General features: G+C 38.4%; 2 protein-coding genes across 2 annotated transcripts in view; one reads left to right on the top strand and one right to left on the bottom strand.

Moving 5' to 3' along the window:
• LOC134825514 (uncharacterized) overlaps positions 1-22,832 on the top strand; it is a 68,804-nt gene that overhangs the window by 32,748 nt on the left and 13,224 nt on the right. The window lies entirely within an intron of this gene.
• LOC134824834 (uncharacterized) lies at positions 17,902-21,154 on the bottom strand. The gene is made up of 3 exons (XM_063836810.1): positions 21,063-21,154; positions 18,144-20,967; positions 17,902-17,913 (listed from the first exon to the last, which is right to left on the bottom strand). Exons 1-3 carry the CDS (start codon positions 21,152-21,154, stop codon positions 17,902-17,904), a joined length of 2,928 nt encoding a protein of 975 aa, XP_063692880.1.

Genomic DNA, 22,832 nt, shown 5'->3' with positions numbered 1-22,832 from the left:
ACTATATTGTGACGGTACATTAGAACTAGACAGAAACAAAGTGTGAAGGGCCTGAACGGAACCCCTCGGTTTCAGTTCCTTGTTTAACACTGCCATATATAGACTTGCTTCTTCACTTAATCATACCAGGTAGTTTAAAGTTTAAATGTTTCCATGAGCTGCATACAGAGCAGTGAAAAATTTGAGGTATTTTAAATCCTAAAACTTTGAGATGCACATAACCCTGTGTTTTAATAAATGTAAAAGATAAATATATCACTTAGAAATAATCCCAGGAAATAGCATAAGTGTCCTTACAGCAGATCAAATTAAATATGATTGTCTGGACGACCTTTTTGGAGTATCTCAGGTGTCCATTTCTTGAGGAAGGTGCTGATATCCACTCGGCCACGTTGAGGATCCGTGGGATGGGCTGAGAGCGTGTACTGTGCCCCGGAAGCAGTTCGTTCGTTGACCAGTCTCGCACTTGCTTCGTGGGCTCTCATTCTCTTCAGAACTATCTAGATCTTCCTAAGGCTAGAGCAGCCTACGTACGTGGGTTTATCTTGAGCGGGGCACATGTTGCATGTCAATTGATGTACATACTACATAGTGTGTGGTTCGGCATGGCATGCCAGCAGTACAGAAGAGTCAGTCGTATTTGTCACATGATTCGTTGGGTGGAGGGTTGATCATGGATTTGACGGGTCAGCCCGACGTCACTACCAGTCTTGCGTCAATTCCACTTCTATTGAGCTCCGTTCTCATTAGTCTAGTGTGGGCTTCACTTATGTACGGCACCTTCAGGATGTATTTGGGGTTGATCCTGGGTTGAGTGGTGATTCAATTACTTCAATAATTGAGAAAGAGAGACACTGGCAGCGGTCCACTCTACCCATGGTTATGGGTTTTTTTCAAATTTAAGAAATGCTTTCAAAAATGCTTTCAAATGTGCGTGTTATCCGTTGCAGCTATTCAGACGTTATTCAGCTTTGTGGTCCTGTCTATAATTCCATTCTCGATGGGACTAATCAAATAAACCGGACGTTGCTGTGACAGCAATGTTGTCACGTGACCTCCCAGCTGCGCTTTGATTGGACGTCATATAAATTAAGGTTCTTCTACTAATCTCTTCCTAAAATAAACCAAACCTCCATGTAACTGCATAACATTATAAGTCCAATATTATTCGGATAATCTTTTTCCGTGAGCCAGAAACAATTCTTGAACTGATAGCACCCCTCGGTTCTTTAACCAAAATACCTTTCTGTGCGTATGCACTACTGCAGTGTTCCCGATCTGATATAATACACCTAAGACATTAGTCATAGTCATAAGTCATAGGATCGTTCGGAAAAGCGAGCGACCGATTTTATTCTCGGTATCTGATCATTTTGCACTTGCAGACGGTCAAGCAAATTAATATCGTTTCTTTTTGTTTGGGAAAGAGACGTTGTTAATTTCATCTTCTCTGCGTGTTAACCGTCGCAGCTATTCAGAAGTTATTCAGCTTTGTGCTCCTGTCTAATTCCTTCCGAGTTGGTCAACGCCCCAGCAATCTTGACTAAGTGTCTGGAACTTTAGAATCAAAAGTTGATACTTTCGCATTCTCGATGGGACTAAATCAAATAAGTCAGAATTTGTAGGTTCACGAGGTATGTATGTACGAATTTATTCGATTAGACTCGTGCAAAATGATATTATGAACAGTTAAGCAACGAAATACCTTACAAAAATGTGAGAAATTTCCTGAGCTGACGTGGGCTGATCATGGGGGGAGGGGTATAAAGGGAGGTATTGTTTAACGGTGTGCTTAGTTGGTTTATTTCCCTTGTCCTCGCTTCTGCATTAATTTAAGCTGTTGATCGCCCTTATAGTAGGTGTAGTGGTCAGCCTATCTGACGATCGCATCCACTGACTAGCCTTTTAACAGGGTCTCCTATATTGTATGGGGAAAACTGTCTTAGTGGTATAAGGGAAAAGAAGCAGTTCTAACGAGCGCTTCTAACGAGCGCTTCTCAAACACAAGGATATATCTTGTGAACTTGGCTAGTATATATGAAACATTTGACATGGAGTTGTAGAGTGAGCTATGTGCCTCGCCGGGCTAAAGTAGTGGATGTCCTTGCTGTACGGCAAGTTAAACAAGGAACTGAAACTACTAGGTTCCGTACAGACTCAACTCTGCACCCATGTCAATATGTTCATTATATGCAAGCCTCTTGATTTATAACATCATATTAGGCGGCTGCAATATTATGCTTGAATATCCTGGAGTTTCCCTTGTGCCTTGGCCTTACTGACTTACTAAGTTACTCTTAGGTAGCTGTCTGAATATGGCATTGGCTTCACGTGGTGCCGTGACATACCATGGCTGTGAAGTGTGATCCAGTGGTGCACGCTGCCGCCGAACGCTGCCACCGCTGAGTTTTTGCTCACGCCGCCACGCAAGAATAAATCAGCGGCGGCGTGAAAGAATTTTGAAATATCTTCCATCGGTAAAATTAAATTGATTTATCAATCCTGTATCAATATGTCTGACGTCATCAGCTTTAAACGTGGCACATGCAATGTTACATGTTATTGTGCATTGTAGCATGCTTGGGCATTTTCTTGTTTGACGAAGTCACAACTACAATTGCCAAGGGGCCACGCCACCGAACGCCGCAAGTTTTGGCCTCGCCGCCGCCGATTTTGACAAAACGCGGCGGCGTGCATCACTGCTCTGATCTTTAACCAATTAGGGTTCATGCTTCACACGCCGGAGCCGGAGGTATCATAGTCTATTCTCCGTCACAAACACTTAAACACAAGGTTAAATGCCAACTTGAATGAGCAAAAAGTGCCATATTCAGTCTTTTATCGACAGATATACCTACCTAAACACAAGGAAATGTTTTCAAAGGTAAAATGTCGAAATCGTTGAAATTACCTCCTTATAGTTATTCATGAAATTTCGACTGTGTAAATTATCCTGACATTATAATCAAAAAGAGATGATATTTGACCAAAACCCATAATCATGGGTAGAGTGAACCGCTGCCAGTGTCTCCCTTTCCAAACAAAAGGAAATGATATTAATATGAGGAACCGTCCGCAAATGCAAATTGATACCGAGAATGAAATCGGTCGCACGCTTTTCCCATTCATTCACGGCTTACGAATTGTAATAAAGCTTATTGAATGGGAAATTGGAAAAGCGAGCGACCGATTTCATTCTCAGTATCAATTTGCATTTGCGGACGGTTCCTCAAATTAATATCATTTCCTTTTGTTTGGAAAGGGAGACACTGGCAGCGGTTCACTCTACCCATGATTATGGGTTTTGGTCAAATATCATCTCTTTTTGATTATAATGTCAGGATAATTTACACAGTCGAAATTTCATGAATAACTATAAGGAGGTAATTTCAACGATTTCGACATTTTACCTTTGAAAACATTTCCTTGTGTTTAGGTAGGTATATCTGTCGATAAAAGACTGAATATGGCACTTTTTGCTCATTCAAGTTGGCATTTAATTCATATATAATGCCATTTAAATATCGTGGGAAAGCAGAATATATTCGAAATCACGAATGAGCAAAATTCTCACCTTTCGCACGTGCAAACTTTGAGCGGACGTTGCATGCGCATACAATATTGAATCACCGTAAATTTTTGCATAGTGGTATTTAATATATAGTTTGACAAGCACGCAAAGTTTCAGAAGATTTCAAAAAGAACTTGGATCACAACGGGACTCCAAAGTTGATCAAAATGGTGAAAACAGCAATTTTCAGTAATTTTAGCAATTTTCTATCAATTTGGGCGTGTCCCCACGTGTGCAACTTTTTGATTTTCAACTTTAAAACTAGCCTATTACACAATATTGACCTTTAAGAAGCAAAATTGAGCTCCACAAACCAAGGGATGGTCCAACACCAAAGAATACTAATTCACAACTTTTGTGTTTTTATAAAATTATTCTTCAAAAAAGCACTAACTTCAATAGCGAATATCTTTATGAAGGAGTAAGGTAAGAAACTTTTCCGGTAGATTTTCGACAAAAAAGACTATGGAGAATGCCGAGAAACAGAAATCACGATGCTACAACGAGAGGATACTTAATGTAGAGCACGGGTCATTCGCTCCATTAATTTATTCAGTAACAGGTGGCATGGGACCTCAAGCCAGGACATTTGAGAAACTGCTTTGCAACAAACTTGCTTATAAGAAGAAGCAGAATTACAACGATATTATAAATTTTTATCGGTGTAAATTATCATTTTTAATTAGGAAATTAATTTTATTGTGTATTAGAGGATCAAGAAATACCTCAAACAAAACTTACGAATTATCTAACATGGATGATTTAGAATTTAACTCTTTCGAATCGAAAGTCAACTAATTTTTTCAGTCCCATGGACTGGGTTTTATTTTTGCAATGATGATGTTCATAATATATAACCTGTAATACTATTCTGTATATATCTAATTTCGTTTTCCAAAAAAGGTAGATTTTCAGAATGCTTGAACAATTATCTAAGATGAAAATGTCCTCAGATTTTGAATAAAATTACTTTTTAATGGTGTAAAATCGATTTGAAAAGTTGTTATTTTGTCAAAAATCAAGTTTTAAAAACACTTAAATTGATGACGTCATCAAGTGATGATGATGACGATAAATTATTTTTCGATGTAATATAAACTAAAGTATAAACAATTATCTTTAAAACCTGTGGTTCTAGATGACTGTATCGTTTATACTTTTGAATCTAAGGACACTTAAATGTAGGCTACAATTGACTGCCAAAAGCGTCTATACATACATACTATACTTCACGACAATCTGTTGTAAAACAGGGGTTCCAGAAAACTCACTTCCCGATACTCCTGAAACATGAAACTTTTTTTACAGTCGATTTAGACGAGGTCTAGACGCCCTGCTAAGTTTCAGATCTCTAACTCAATTTTAACATGGTTTTTAAGGCACCTGAATATGGCGATTTTGGGTTTTTTACCTAATTTCGTATAACATGCTGGCGCGTATTTTGCGCAAATTTCTTAAAAACCTCCACATAACTATTTCTTATTCCTGTCATCTTTAACATTGAATTAGAGTGTTTTGAACTTAAATATACCTGCTGAACTACTTTCGATGATTCTTAATGCCTGGAAAATAATAAAGGGGATATAATAGTATAGGGGGTAAATAGTGTTGTGAATATAAGGGCAACGGTTATGCTTGCCAGCATTGTGATGTAAAATTGGCCAGGTAAGATTATTGGAAATGGAATCGCGCAGCTAGTACGCCTACACTGAATCAAGGGCAGTAAAGCCTTATGTTTCGTGAAAAATCATACTCATAGTCAAGAGTGAAATGCGCGGCGCCGAATCTTAGTCCCAACAATTCACAGTTATTGTTATGGAATTTGACCAAAACCATAATCATATGTCTCTCTTTTCCAAACAAAGAGAGAGAGAGAGAGAGAGAGAGAGGGAGGGAGGGAGGGAGGGAGGGAGGGAGGGAGGGAGGGAGGGAGAGAGGGAGGGAGAGAGAGAGAGAGAGAGAGAGAGAGAGAGAGAGAGAGAGAGAGAGAGAGAGAGAGAGAGAGAGAGAGAGAGAGAGAGAGAGAGAGATAGAGAGAGAGAGAGAGAGAGAGAGAGAGAGAGAGAGAGAGAGAGAGAGAGAGATAGAGAGAGAGAGAGAGAGAGAGAGAGAGAGAGAGAGAGAGAGAGAGAGAGAGGGAGAGAGAGAGAGAGAGAGAGAGAGAGAGAGAGAGAAGAGAGAGAGAGAGAGAGAGAGAGAGAGAGAGAGAGAGAGAGAGAGAGAGAGAGAGAGAGAGAGAGAGAGAGAGAGAGAGAGAGAGAGAGAGAGAGAGAGAGAGAGAGAGAGAGAGAGAGAGAGAGAGAGAGAGAGAGAGAGAGAGAGAGAGAGAGAGAGAGAGAGAGAGAGAGAGAGAGAGAGAGAGAGAGAGAGAGAGAGAGAGAGAGAGAGAGAGAGAGAGAGTACATTACTAACATGATATAGTTACAGAAACTCTACGTAAACAGTGACACGAGGATCAAAGTTCATGTCAGGGTGTCAGAATTATTGGGGTGTTTGAAATGTTATGTTTATTTTATGATGAAATCAATATTTTTCAACGGGTCATAACGTTACCTCTGAATATCGAAATTACAAAATACGCAAAATACATGCCAATCTTACTATGTATAAAGCGAAATGATATAGCTTAGCTTCATTTCATTTTGACACTGAACTGTTGATATTCGGTTACTAATTCATATCATCATATCATATCATTATGGAACATGCTCATGGGAATTAAATTATTTTATTCGCACTTGTTTCTCTTTCGAAAAAGATGTGACGAAGTTAAATTTTAATGATTTTTTACATTTTTATTTTAAGAACACTCTTGCATATTATTTATTTATTTATTGTAAGATATTCCGACCAGAGCGCCAAAAATTCATCTTTTGATAAAACATAGAAATGGAGTAGAATCTTGCCGTCAACAGTCACATTATAGCGATATTTTTCTAAATGTATACTCATTCTCAATTTTGATGAAATATGAGTCCTGAGTTATAGCAACACTCATAACAGTGATTCCATTTTGAGAATACGGATGGTTTAAATTTTGAGTAAAACGACACCAAATTTCTCTGGTGAGTAGATAAACATTCCAATGATATTGATCCCAACGCGGCAATTGCACTTTTTACAAGTCACAGCTTTAGGAGAATCACATCATCATACCTATATGCTGTGAGATAACTTATATCAAACTGTATTTAAGACTGATCAGAGTCAGAATAATCATATTTCTTATCAGTTGCTTTTTTTTTTGTTAGGGAGTGTTCATACATTACGTTAGCAAAAAGATATATGTCGCCTAGCTATGGTAGAATTAAAAATTTATCAGATTTTGAGTAATTTATCACGTTTTTTCTTCTAAGTCGTTTTTCTTTTCTGATCTCTTCGAAAACGGCTGAACAGCTGTTGTTGCTGTTTACAAATGAACATGAATCATTATAAATATATATAATAACCATTTTGCTTTGTAACTTATAACGACGTATTTTTCAAGTTGAAGCTCTGAGTATCTTATTGTTGAACTTGAATCCCTTAAGTTTATTGTTAATTTCTAGCCAACACCCTAGACCAAAAATTCGGGAAAGTAGAAATTTTAAACTTTTCACTTATACAACAGAGATAAAAAGTGCCGTAAAGTTTACATCCATGGTAAGTAGTGAACGGTTACGTACTAATATTGGGGAAAACTCATTAATTCATTGATGACGATTTTTCACTAAAATCATAATATGCAAGCGAGAGCGACTTTGAGTTTACATGCTTTGTATCAAAGTTTAGTTAATTAGGAGTCCCACGGACTCAATGAATTGATGATAAAAAATCTTATAGTTACACGTTAATTGTTGTAAAAAAACTTTAATGTTATATAATGTTCTATTTGTATTTGTTTAATTAAACTTAAATTGTCTGGTGAGCTCAGTAATTATCATTGTTGTGGGTAGAGGTCATTTTGTTGGTCTTGATTGATTGAGGATGTGAAAATATGACCAGGGGATAGTTTTACGTACTAATAGATTTGTTTTGGTCACGTGACACTGACAGGCTGATAAAACACGAATTCGATTGTGTAGTAGGGCTCGGGTTAGGGTTACGGTTTTGGTTAGGGTTATGGATAGCTTCGGGGTCATGATTAGAGTAAGGATTAGGGTTTATGTAAAGTGTAAACCATATTGTTCGGCTGCAAAACCACAAAAATCACAGTCACGTAATAATCTTTGGGCGAGCGAATTAGTAAGAGCCTATCAATCGATAACCATTAGATAAGGTACAAATACCTTACTGGGCCGCGCTCAGCCTGTCATTCCGCCTAATCTCTATGTTAATGAACATAATAGCCTGGGGTCCCCAGGTAACAAATACCTAGTTTAACCATTTCGGTCCCTTGAATGGAACAAATATCAACAGAGTATCGCAGTACACAGTCTATTCCCAGTTGTTCCCGCTGCTTAATATGCAAAAGAGTCATTTTGTTGGGCTCCGAACCCTCTGGTTGCCAGGCTAACTAGCAAGTAGCAACGTCAAAAAAACTCGTACCACCTAAAAAAGTAAAGTCACAATAAAACTTCAAAAAAAATAAAAACGTCAAAAAAAAAAAATAAAAACGTAAAAAAAAACAAAACTCGTACGAACCACCTAAATTAAAAAAATAAAACTTCAGCGCAAAAGAAAGAGTTACTGGGGTAAAACACCAAACCGTGACCAGACTTCGCTATGTCTGTATAAGTGTGGTTGTAGTAGCCGTCGCGTAGGGCCATTATGATGCCAGCTATGTTTCCTTGCTTGTATGCTGGTATGCCCGTTATATATCGTTTCCAATTCCATCCAAGCTATACTCTGTTCCTCAATATACTCTGTTCCTCGATAAGTCGATATATTCTGTTATCGAAATACTACAACATTCAAGTAGAAGCGACAAAAGATGGTAATCTACTTAAAATTAGATATACATGATAGGCATCATAATTCCTTACCGTAGAATGGGGGAACTTCGCCATGTTTTACAGCTATTTCATGTTATTTAGAAAATACGACACGAGTACTTGAAAAAGTTTATAGCTCATATGAACAGGATTGGTAAAGCAAATGTTTTCGTATGAACCACATCAGCCAGGCATAAATAGTCAGCTAGATTGGTGCCACTGAAATCAGGGCGAAGTTACCCTGCAATATGGGGTAACTTCGCCATTCTGAAACTATACCATATTCGGTGCTAAGCACCATACCACTCGAAACTCAGTTATATTTCCTTGATATACCTGCCAATTTTACTTATCTAGCTCTAGCCTGCGTGTTACAATGGGCAATTTGGTCGCCGGGGTAACATCGCCATGCTGCGGGTAACATCGCCGGGATGAAGTAGAAATATAGTCGAACTTCGCCAATACACGTGCGTGACTTTGCCAGCCGCGCGCGAATTTCGCGCCAAACTTCGCCGAACAGATGGGATCAGAAGAGGGTAACTTCGCCACACACAAATTTGAAAACTTCATAATATCAGTTGTGTGCATCATGGCTAACTAACTTTGCCCTTAAATGAACAGGACATATGCTAATGATGTCACACAGAATTAATTAAGGATATAATTGTAAAATATGGGAAATATGCAAGCAGGAAATTTTAGCCACTTTATAGCAATATTTCATGTTGCCTGAGTTTAATTAACATAGTAAACGTTTATATTTGAATAGGAATACCTTTATAACCATTTGTTCAACACAATACTATACAAAAACTCGATCTCCTAACAATTCAAAACAGTAAAATGATTATTTGAAAAATAGTGGCGAAGTTCCCCGACACGGCGATTTTACCCCAATCTACGGTATTTCGTTTACGCTTTTACCATTAAATAAAAGAAGGTGATTTTGATGACGAATGATTCACGAGGTCTTTGCTTACATTCATAAGAAACGGTTTTTGGATTGTTCATGTTCAATTGTTGAAGCTAATTTAACAAATTGTTTATATAAAATTTCCGATAAAGTTTTGGTGAAGGTAGTACTAGTATTAAGTAACAATCTTTACTTACATATTATATTTAGGAAAACTCTTTAAATTTACATCCAAGAGAACAAAAATTGGCAAATTTTGCCAGAGACATCGCAATCATTAAACTTAAAGTTTACTTATACTACCACCCCAAATTTTAAAACAATCAGTCTTCAACAAGATTACGCCTCAAGCACACCCCGTCCTGCAGTGGCGTCGCGTACATTGGCGCCCCCTCCCCCGTTGAAAAAGCGCCCTCCACCTATGGCTATTGGTGCCCCCTCCCCCGCTGAAAACGCGCCCCCCCCCCCCCCTATTGGCGCCCCTTCCCCCGCTGAAAAAGCGCCCCCGACCTATTGGCGCCCCCTCCCCTTTTGTCGTCCCTCCCTAAAATTGGACAAATTAGATGATTTTAGAGGATACGCCTGTAAAATCTCTAAACAATCTTGTTTCTAGAATTAAACGCGCAGTTTTGTTAGTACCGTAGTTTAGCTTAGTAGTTTAAATTGTCCCACATTCAAACGAAGATTTGTCGACGGTGCCCTTCGTTACGCCACTGCCATTTTGAACTAGATAACGCCTCAAGCTCGACACAACCCAAGACCGTATTGTGGCAATTTAGTGTATTATATGACAAATTATCCCTCAACGTGACTCACGAGCTAACCGTGACCAGGGTTCCTCCATCACACTCTCAATTTATAATCGTCTTAACCACTGATATATCAAGGTTTATTCTAGACTCATTTTGTCACGTGATACCGAAGCTGCGCTGTGTCTGAAAGACATGTCTGTATACTGAATACCAAGGTAGTGACCGAGACATAATATAATTCCTTTCAACGTGACTCCTGTTGTGCTCCCTACTACACCTTAACCTAACAGTAACACTACCAGGGTCCCAGCCAATCGATAAAACTTTAGTAATCAGCACTGCCGCTCACTTCACATAATCTGATAACCCTCCAATAAACCGCTTCAACCCGGGTACCGGACGTTGCTGTCACGTGACCTCCCAGCTGTGCTTTGATTGGACGTCAGATGAATTAAGGTTCTTCTACTAATCTCTTCCTAAAATAAACCAAACCTCCATGTTACTGCATAACATTTAGTCATCAAATATTATTCTGATAACATTTTCCGTGAGCCAGAAACAATTCTTGAACTGAAAGATAGCACCCTCGGTTCTTTAACCAAAATACCTTTCTGTGCGTATACTCCGTTTTTGTTTTTTTGTTACAGTGTTCCCGGTCTGATATAATACACCTAAGAAAATGTTACTACCTTATCTCTCCTCTTACTCTCAGTCACTTTAGTTTAAGTTATATTAATATAATAAATTTAAATCTCATGATATTGTTATTATCTTAACAGTTACTATTGTAACTTAAGATTTTAAATTTGTATTCCTTGTATTCCTAGGATCGTTTCCTGCTCCTGAGAGTGTAGAGGCAAATAAGCACAGAGCATCACGTGATTTGATTTAACACGTTCTTTAGGTGGGTGACTATTTAAAACACAAACCCTCTACTCTGACCCCAACCCTTACCCTATCCCAATCGTCGCCGTCTTAGGGGGGCGCCAAATCGTCGTTTGAATGTTGGACAATTTCGAAAACTTAACTTAAGTACTAGCAAAACTGCGCGTTTTGCTCTAGAAACACACTTTTTTAGAGATTTTACCGGCGTATCCTCTAAAATCACCTAATTTGTTCAATTTTTTGGGAGGGGCACCAAAAGGGGAGGGGGCACCAACAGGGGGGCGCTTTTTCGGCGGGGGGGGGGGGGGGGGGGGGGCGCCAACAGGCAACGTTACGCCACTGCTCAGGACGTCACGTCTAGCTAAAACAAAAACACCATCACATGACGCATCATGTACCGTCTAGCTAGGGTCTTATTAGGCTTCAATCCTTGACATGCCTATTATAACTCAATTCCAAATGAACAACATCTCATCGTAGAATATGATGCTGATCGCGTAAAGAGAATGTTTCCCGGAATCAGAATATTGAACGCAGACATTTTTTAAGGATTTCTTCGGATGCTGTAGATTTTTTAACAGATTTCGGCCTATTTATTTTGAACACTAAACAATCGGCCACATTTTTAACCTAATTTAATTTTAACCCGCCCATTGCACCTGCATGTTGCATATTTTGTTAAAATATAATTGTTTCACGAGTAGGTCCGCAAAAACTTAAGGATCTGCATTTTCGGACCTTATCAGTGTAGTGTAATATGGTAAGCTGGTTGCAGCAGGGTTTAGGCTTTTTAGATCTTGATTGATTGAGGAGCACTACCCGAAGGCATTACTCGCGGCACTAACGCCTTAAAATCTTTAATTACAATCAAATATAAATATATGCACACAATGTATAAAATATTAATAATGTATAAAATATGATTATGCTATTAGCAAATTTAAATAGTGCTATTAAGAATTTTAAATAACTCTTATCTCTTGACATAAATTTAGAACAGCGACACAGGGTCTGAAGAATGCGCGGTGATATTTTTATCTTTTAAAAGTTGTAAATGACAGTGAAATTGCGCGGTATCGATAGCATTGTAAAAAATGCTCGAAGATAGTCATAGTTCGTTATGAGGTTAAAGTTGTGTTGCTCGTTATTATGATCAACGTATGTTGTACCAAATTATTTAAATTTCTAAAAGTACGAAATTTGAGTTGTTCCAGTCCTTGTCATCCGGGTTAATATAAGTGCTTGTGCAGTAAGCACATGCTTGCTGACTGTAGACTTGAATGAATTTAGGAATTTGTCTTGTAGGCAAGTGGTGACGTATTTTATCATTTATGTCCTTGTTAATAATGTTGACTGTTTGTTATATAACTTAGGCCCAATGTAAGAAATGCTCTTGTCTGAATTACATAAACAATTAAATGGTACTGCAAAGAACTCAGGTTCTCTTCTAGGTGCGTTTAAGTTTGAAACAGTGAACATTCCTATAATATTTGGTGGTGCAGTGTTAGAATAAACTTTGTGCATTAAGCATAATATACATTTAGCTATCACGTTCGGTAAAGCTAATATTTCTAGTTTATTGAAAATTTCCTTTGTGTGTGAAGGTGTACTATTCAGATCTTTGTCATAAAAATAGCGGTGGTATTGGTTATCTTTTAGAATATTCTAGTATAAGTGTTAAATAACCGTAAGGATTAGTGTAAGATTAGATTAGATTAGTGTAATAGATTATGGATGGTTTTGCGGAGGAAGGCACGTGTTAGTCAGGTTAGCTAGTTAAGTTAGGTTATTGGACAGACTGGGCCGCGCGGTGTCACGTGGTTCGCCATGTGATGTCACGTGACCCAGTGCTGTTAGTGTTTGCTTGCCCCGTTAGCGGCAGTTCTTCGAGGAGCATTTAACGGTAAGGTTGTAAAAGTTACCGCTTCCGAGAACAGTGTAGCGTGGCCTTCGAGTCACTAGTCTTGGTTGATTGATCAAATAGTAATTTATTGCCATTCGAGACTTATTGTTCGAACACCCTGTTTCCTTTGTTCTTACCTAACTTAGGACTCGATCAACGTTATTCGATCTTTTAAAGTCATACGGCACTCAGTAGCCAGTAAGAGCTAAAGTGAAATTGCAGAGCTTGAGAGCTAGAGATTTGCAGGTATTCGTGTACGAGACTTCGATATCGTACCCGTATATTTCTTTAAGTACCGTGTACGACACTTCTCTATCGTACCCTTGTACATTTTAATTACCCGTGTACGCCACTTCGTTACCGTACCTTTGTGAGCAGGCAGTGTTGACCATTGGTACGCACCAGGAGGACTGATCTGGTTGCCAACCTTATTTTACACTAAGTGGGCCATCCTATATTTCTGAAAATAGAAGAGACGTCGACTTCATTTTATATAAAAATATCTCAGTTATTTTGTAGGAAACGGTATAGAATGAACCTGGTATCTAGAAAATAGGATGGTGATGTAATTATATCGAAGTACCTGGTATATAGAGATGTTTCACTTTACGTTATATAAACACTGGGTATTTACTAAATAAAATATGTGTATACTAATAATCACGACATATTTTTATTATCATACTTAATCTTAAAGTCGCTATGAGTTTTATGTTTCATTTAATCAAAACTTACCATTCAGGCTGGAAAATGTTATGAAAACTTATACAGCGAAAACAGTGGACAAGTTTGCCAGCTGACTATTTTTTACATATTGTGAGTAGTAGAAAATGTATACCTTTTTAATTAAACATTCCTCATGTGCAATAAAACACATGCATTATTTGTCTACTATTTCATATTTCCAAAAAGATATTTCTCGCTCAGTATCCTTTTAAAATAATAATCTTACTATATATAATTATAAAGCGAGACGATATATATGGATGGATCCGTACCATTTTACTGACACCAGAGCATCAACTTTAACGCGACTTTCCGCAAAAACCGTAAAAGATAGGATTTTAGAGCCCAAAATTTGGACCCCCAAGTGGTGTTAAAAACGCGAATTAAATAGGTAATAATTATTTTAGTCTATTGAGTCTTGACACCATTTTATGGTTAATCAGGTTCCTTTTAGTAACACTAAAGGGTGGAGCGAAACAAGGATAGTTACTAGGGTAGTTACTAGGGTAGTTACTAGGGTAGTTACTAGGGTAGTTACTAGGGTGGTTACTAGGGTAGTTACTAGGGTAGTTACTGGGGTAGTTACTAGGGTGGTTACTAGGGTAGTTACTAGGGTAGTTACTAGGGTGGTTACTAGGGTAGTTACTAGGGTAGTTACTAGGGTGGTTACTAGGGTGGTTACTAGGGTAGTTACTAGGGTGGTTACTAGGGTAGTTACTGGGGTAGTTACTAGGGTAGTTACTAGGGTGGTTGCTAGGGTGGTTACTACTTTACTAGGGTATCCAACAGCCTCAGCAGCAATAACACTAAAGTTTTCTCCTTCCTAAAAGCTTATTGTGGCGTATCTATCAGTGCTTGTCGTGTCAGAGTATTTGGAGGCCCTGAAATCTGTAAATACGTACATAATTTATATAATTACATGTGTTTTAGGCTCCCGTTTGCAAAAACATGGATCTTGTCGATCTCCCCTTACTCTCTCTCTCCCACACTCCCTTTCTTTACACACATGCTGACCACACCCTCTTTTAGTGTAGTACTGACTAGAGACTCTAGAAGTAGAGCAGCGCCCTACGAATTAATATGGTTACCCAATTACAATATGCTGGCAGAAATTAGCGCTAAAAATTCATCTTACAGTCGGTTTACTGTTAATGGCGCACTACCAAGTACCATTACCTACCTAGACTAAAACTTCTAGAAGGTAGACATTTAAACTTTTCACTTAAACAACAAAGTTAAGTCATACGAAGTGCCGTTAAGTTTACATCCATGGTAATTCGTGAACGGTTGCTAATATCGGGGAAAATTTTGTAGTTTATAACCTACCGTAACAGAACGCATGCCGAGTTAGACTCGTTGACGGATGATGATTAATCACTTTACACTGATCGACTGTCACGTGACTTCTTCAACCTGTTCTCTAGCTGGCCCTGAACGACTATTCAAAACCCTGACCCTCTAATCTGATCCCAACTCTAACCCTAACCCAATCCTTAACAAAAGCATATGCTGAAACCTTAACCCTAACGAGAAATTAGACTAACTTCCTTTTACGGTCATATCACGTGATCGAGACAGTTTTTCGCCAATATCTCGCCAGGGGAGCATTTTAACCCTATGTTATGGGGTTGATTCGGAATCAGCGTCCGAAAATACATCGATTCAAGTTGGTTTCAACTGTCGGGGGCCCTTTTAGAACTGTTGTATCTCGAAGATCGACTGTAGAGTGATTTAGCACGCTCGCTCGTTGACGGTCTAAATCTAATATTTGGAACAAATATTTTACGAGTATATCACCCGTTTAGGAAAACTGCCAGCTAGTCAATTTTGGAAATAAATGTTGCTTTTTAAAGATTTATAAAAGACACTATTTGATGCGACGAAAAGTTTGCAATTTGCTTTAAAATTACGTAACGTGCGTACTAACCAACTATGGCCGTTCGTATATCAAGGACCGCGAAGATATATATATAATATATATATATATATATATATTATGATTGGCTACTGGGACACGTCATACACACGGTTGGATTGTTAATTCGGTTGAAGTACCTTTACATCCATTATCACCATAATCTGAACATGATTTATTAAAAATTTGCAATATCGAAAACGAAAAATCTGAATAAACTGAAAATTTTGAAACTGAAAGCTGCACTCAATTGATGGAAGGCAAAAATTTACTCATAACTAGCAAGGTAAAAACTACAAATGATATATATATATATTAATTTGAATAACCGTCCGCAAATGCAATATGATACTGATAATGAATCCGGTCGCTCGCTTTTCCATTCATTTACAATTGTAATAGAAAACCCACTTCCCAATACACGACTTCCGATGAGACTTAATGCCTGGAAAATAGTAAAGGGGGTATAATAGTATAGAATGTATAACTATTATAAGAGCCGCGGTCATCAGGTCATGCTTGCCAGAATGACTGTGATAACCATGACATGATTTTATTATTTTAATTATAGTCGCTATGACTTATGAGTTTATGTTTCATCTAATCTCAACCAACAATTCAGGGTGGACATCCTATGAAAACAGCTGCAGTGAAAAACAGTAGACAAATTTGCCAGCTCACTGTTTTAACATATCGTGAGTAGTAGAAGATTTATAATTTTTTAATTATACATTTCTCATGTGCAATAAAACCCATTTTATGCATTATTCGTCTACTGTTTCCAAAAATATATTTCGCTGTGTCCTTTTGAAATGGTTATTTAAGTGCGGTCCAAACTCTAGAACCCGAGACTTTAGGGAAGTGACCTACAAACCAGGGCTCTAGGGCGTGGAGACTTGAATTGATAATTACATAAATACACATTAGTAACACAAGTATCAAGAGTAATTAGAATTTTTGAATTGTAGTCACATTTCTTAGTACAAAGCCTGGTAACACAGTCAAATAGCTTTAAGTTTAAACAAACCGTGTTAATTAAAATCATTTATGGGACACATTGCACTGCACTATGAAAAGCAACACTGAACTGCAAAACACAGCTAGTGTGAAATAGAAGGCGGCAACCAGACTAGTCCTCCCGGGGCGTGCCAATGATAAACTTTGCCTGCTCACAAGTACTACACACTACACACTGCACTAATTTAGTCGTTTAGCGACTAAAAACTATAATTACTCACGTATATTAAGTATCGAACACTAGTCTAACACGATAGATATAATATCTTAGTATCGTATGCGTAAATAGAAAGGGTACAATATCAAGTATTGTATAATAATGTGAATTACGAAGGTACAATAATTGGTATCGTACACAAATATAACTGCAAACCTCTACATTGTACAATGTACAAGCAGTACTTGCTGTGAAGGGGCGTAGGATACGATAACACAAGTATCGCTCTACTCTAAATCTTATACACTTAGGTGTAGTATTACTTTCAATCGGTGACCGACAACTAGGAATCTCTCATTCCGGGCTCCCACAGGTATCACATCACATGGCCCAATCAGTGACGTATAATTTGTGATGTAATCCATATTATAACCATCCTAACAGCCGGACAACCAAGAACCTGGGTAGGGTTCAAATGACAGTTAAGAAGCTGTGTATTATGAAGTATATTAAGAAGTGTTTGAGCTTTCAATTCGATCTTACACGCAATTTACTAATTTAGTGCTGTAATGTACTTTCAATACGATCCAATGACTAGAATTCGATTACTACACTACAGGGTGGCCCAAAAGTAACTGCCCACACGCAACCCTTTATTAACTCACGTAATTCTTCTTAGAATTGTACAGAAATTTCAGAGATTATAGATATGGGTCAAACTTAGAGTTAGATATCCTAAAAGTCCCGTCAAATTTAATTAAGTAAAACAAAATTTAAGTAAAACAAAATTTAAATTTTATTGCCATATTACAATGAATCATAATAAACATAGTTAAACTTAAACATCCGATAATAAACACATGAATATTGGATATGCTAACGAAATGTAAAATAAGCTTTTTACTATATGGACACGTTCATTTGAGTTTGAGGATATTGGTAAACAAAAATAATAGCGTTTTCGACGATAGTGGCTTAATTTTGACATCTATTAACCTAGCACGTTCAGAAGTTCTGAACATTAGCCACGTAACACATACTCCCATATGCACTGCTCAGAAAGAAAATCTATTGTTGTTAAGCACTATAATGTTTCAAATGTCACATTTTGTGTGACTTAGTTAACTGTAGTTGTCTACAGTCTAATTATCATTCCTTGGTCTGAAATATAGTAGATTAGGTCAATCTAACAATTATGATACAACATTGGTTAAAGGGCATGGATCTTACTTTGGTTACTTTGGTTGTGTTTATCCTCGTAGCAGGAAGGGTCATCAGATTTCTGACCACCTCGATGGCGAGTAGTCTACCAGGGAATTAGACCAGCTGCAGCTATAACCGGAAGTCGGAGGGTTGTCCGGTATCAAAGCAATAAACTTGGACAAACTAACTTTAAACGACTCAAACGTAGCTTCAGCTTTAATATTATCAGGCACTTTGTTCCACAGTTTTGGTCCTCTTACAGCAAATGAGCTGTCATAGAGTGTCTGGTTGCTCGAGGAACTCAACCTAGACAGGGAAGGGATGATTGCTCGGGTACCATGTCTGGATGTTTTTGTGAACCTTATATTGCTGCAATTGGGGACAACATTGTGAAGGATCTTCCACATCATCAGAATAGTGTACCGTTCCCTTCTGCGCTGCAGTGACATTAGCTTTAGATGTGAAAGCCTCTCCCAGTAGTTCATATTTTCCAGACCGCAAATACGATCGGTGAATGTTCGCTGGACCCCCTCCAAAAGCTGGATCTCAGTCACCTTAACAGGGTCCCACAGCGGACAACAGTACTCTAGTAGGCTTCTGACCAAAGACTTATATAGGGTAGTCATTACGGTCCTATCACGAGTTTTGAAGACACTAAACACCCATGACAGTGTGCTTCTAGCTTTCTTGACCATATTACCGATCTGTTTGGACCAGTTCAGATCGCTTGATACCATAACTCCGAGGTCTCTAACGTTCTCAACGGGATGTAGTATTTCCTCGCTGGAGACCTTGTAAAGTAGAGTTTCCACGTAAAAAGGGAGTTCAGAAAAGGTACTCTTTCTATTGTGGAGATGATTCAGGAGCTCAAACTTCTGTTCGTGGAGCTTCATGTTGTTGCAGCGTGACCAGTCGAGAATACCGTACAGATCAGCCTGAAGCAGCAGACAGTCCTCAAAGCAATCGATACGTTTGGAGACCCTAGTATCGTCAGCAAAGAAGCTTACCTTAGAAGAGGTAACAGCTAGCTCTAGATCGTTAATAAACAAAATGAACAATAGTGGTCCTAACACACTTCCCTGAGGGACACCACTTAGAACCCTGGCACTGTTCGAATGAACACCGTTTAGGACTACAACCTGTTCACGGTCAGAGAGAAATGACTGGATCCAGCTTAGAAGTTTGCCATGAAATCCGTATCTCTTTAACTTCAACAAGAGAAGGTCCAAGTCAACTTTATCAAACGCCTTGGCGAAGTCGAGGTATATAGAGTCTGTGTCTTTCCCCTGAGTAAACCCTTCAAAGATGTCATCAAAGTGATCGAGCATTTGGGTCAAGCAGCTTCTGTTCGATCTGAAACCATGTTGTTTGTCAGATAACAAATTGTTGGTTTCGAGATGCTGAACCATGTGTTTCCTAACCACTCTTTCATAGACTTTGACTACATGTGAGGTCAGAGTAACCGGTCTGTAGTTAGCAGCATCACACCTGCTACCTTTCTTGAAAAGCGGTGTGACATATCCAGTCTTGTAGAAACTTGGGACTATGCCTGTATACATGGACTCAGACCAGAGGAGATGAATCGGAACACTCAAGCTTGAAGCACATCTTTTGAGGAGAATAGCAGGAATACCATCGGGTCCGGGTGCAGAGTCCAGCTTAATCTCAGATATAGCTTCTGCGATGTGGTTAGGTGTGAGTACCAGTTCTGTATCCCTACTAGTGAGAGGTGATACTGTAAATGTAGGTAGTGACTTATCAGGGCAGTTGGGGTCACTAAAGACAGAACAGAACTGTTGCTGCAGTATATTAGCTAACTCTTTCCGTTCAGTTACCAGTTTCTTATCACGGTTTAGAAGAGTTGAAATATTGTGCTTAACTTTAGAAAAAGATTTAGCGTATGAGTAAAAGTATTTAGGATTGACTTTAATTTTATCCACTGCTCTCTTTTCACCTTTATCAAGATGGTGGACTATAGCTTCCTTGATCTCATAGCAAATTAATCCAATTTCGTCTTCAAGTTTCTTGATTCGAGCTAGGTCATTGGCACACTTTGCAGCAGAGAGACGGGTTTTAAGTCGTGACTTCTTCCTTCTCAGCGAATTATAAAGCTTCGGCTGGCCAGTTGGTGGTCGTTTCCGAGGAACATTTTCCAGGCATATATTAAGCACTGTCCGTGTAAACTCTGCGGGAAATTCTTCAAAAGTGCTTGCGTCTCTCAAGTCCTTCCAATTCACTCTGTTCAGGATCTCAGTAATCGGTTCGAAGTCTGCCCGATTAAAGTCTAGGGCTCGGAAGCTCATTTCGTCAAGATATGAAGCCTGAGCCTTCTCCATCAGACCAGGGTTAAAGGATAGCAGTACATTAACCATGTCATGATCAGATATTTCTGTTGCTTCACAAGTTACATCAGATACTAGCCGATCATTGTTACACAAGACGAGGTCTAGTGTACTGTTTCCCCTGGTTGGAACAGTAACCACCTGACTCAGCAGATGGGTTGACATGAAGTTTAGCAGGTATTGGGCGGAGAGATTTGAATCAGAGGTCCCACCGCTCATGATGTTTAGTGTTTCCCAGTCAATCTGGGGAAAGTTGAAATCGCCTGTTATAAAGACGTCGTAGCCACTAGGTGCAAGGTTCTCAATAGCGAATGTAAATCTATCTATTAGTTTTGAGAAACTACTTGAGCTTGCGTCAGGTGGCCTATAAGCAACTGCTATGCAAAGTTTAGCAGAAGGGTAGACATTAAAGATTCCCTGGCAAATGCTGTCGTCGTAAGTCTCCGACACCGAGACTGGGATGGACGACAGTGAGTAAAGTATTACTCCTCCGCCAACTCTCTTACTGCGATCACTTCGACAAAGTGAGTATCCGGGTAACTGAAGCTGGGCGTCACTGATATGTGACTTAAGCCAAGATTCTGTGATAGCAATAAAGGGGTAGAGCTGTCCAGATTGTCGTTTATCGTCTACATGACCAACAAGGTCATTAAGCTTCCATCTGCAGGTACTGTGGGCAGATGGATTTAAACTCCTAGCATTTAATAATAAGAGTGAGGAGAGAAAGGAATCTGGTGGTGTGGTAGCCTGGGCACACCTAGACACATCATTGGGGGAGCTGATTGAACTGGGTAGATCATGGATGCTCCCATTGGCTGTGTGACAGTTTGGGATGGGGATGGGGTACCTTGATCCATCTTTCGAACGGTTACAAGGCAATATTTGGGTAACTTTGTCACAGTCAGAATACCATACCTCTATTCTACTGTGAGGTGTCCTCAAAACCCTTTTATTTTTTAACTCATTATTTGATGGTTGATGTACCCATCATAGCGCTAAAATATGTTGTTTTGAATAGTTAGCTATAAGCTAATACAGGCACTTGGTTATTGGGAAATGAGGTTAATCCTGTCACAATATATGGAATTTTAAATTTTGGGCGAATTATTTATATCTGATTTTGATTTGAAAGGCGGGAAAACTTTATATGATGACAATGCAGTTGATGCAAGTTAAGATCAGTTGATGTTTACATTGTCACAAAAAATGATACGAAATCGTAAATAGGTTAAAAACAATGATTATAGAATGAAATAGTCTCTTGTAATAACTCTTATAATAACTGATGTGACAAAGTAAACATTTCTTGCCCCTATTTTGAAGATCTATATATTCTGTAACTCTATTAGAATTCAACATTCTTTCAGAAAAAATTGGTAGAATATTGTCCAGAACATCAGAGCTCAAGTTTAACAATTCTAGGTTAAATTTGTCAAAGTCACTAAAAATGTGACAAAATTAACTTTTCCTGCCCCAACAATTTCAAGATAGTGTGTAAAAATTAGCATAAGCTGCTTTATTGCCTATATTAATCGATCCAAACTACGAAAAAGATCTGTTAATGTGATGACGATTACCTAACTCTAATAATAACTGATGTGACAAAGTAAACATGTCTTGTCCCTATTTTGAAGAACTATACCTCTATTAAAATACTATGTAACTTTATCATCAAAACAATTTCGATAAACTAGTTATTTTGCCAGCAAGGAGCTAACAGAGTTATAATAATTTTTTTGTGACGAAATTACCCTATTTTTGACCATGTTGCGGTAGTTTAATTGTGACACTGTTAACATATTACACCCGATAATGATTTATGTGACTGGTGCGTGGTACTAGCAGTGTTGTTTGATCCATAGTACGTAATATAAGGGGTTTAAGCTGGTATATCATTATTTGTTCAATTTCACACATGTTCAGATATCATCAAGATTATGTGACAAAGTAAACTTGTTTGTGCCTTCTGTGTTTTAATTCCTTACGACTATATGCAATATAATAACAATTCCTAGCACTTCCAGGCCATCAAATAAACCTACACTACTCAGCATTGCTTATCAGGGTGCCCTAAACATTCTTCACATATTTTCTTAAATGTGTGACAGAGTAAACCTGAGTGCACCATCTAACGAAAAAAGTCGTCAAATAAGTAGGTAATGGTCATATGTAGTATGTACCCATCCAATCAACTGGACACTCAAAAATTTGGTCAAAAACGGCAGCAAGGGGTCCATATTTACTCCGTCACATGTTTATAGTGTGACAATGTAACCATTCCCGTGCCGGCCGTATTTAAGCGATATCTTATCACCTGATTAAGATATCGTTATGTGACAAAGTTAGCCTAGAGGATGAGGAGATTATCCTAACCATCAAGGGTTTGTGTAATTTCATAGTGTGACAAATTCAACTACACTGTGCCTTTTAATAGGGTCACTTATATTTACCAATATCCTCAAACTCAAATGAACGTGTCCATATAGTAGTGAACTACTTAACTCGAAGATTCGTCTCAATCATACATTTTTATCA

The sequence above is a fragment of the Bolinopsis microptera genome, chromosome 13, assembly GCF_026151205.1.
Source record: "Bolinopsis microptera isolate Bmic1 chromosome 13, MBARI_Bmic_1.0, whole genome shotgun sequence".
NCBI lineage: Eukaryota > Metazoa > Ctenophora > Tentaculata > Lobata > Bolinopsidae > Bolinopsis > Bolinopsis microptera.
The sequence above is the reverse complement of the archived record's forward strand: the minus strand, read 5'-3'. Positions and strand labels throughout refer to the sequence as shown.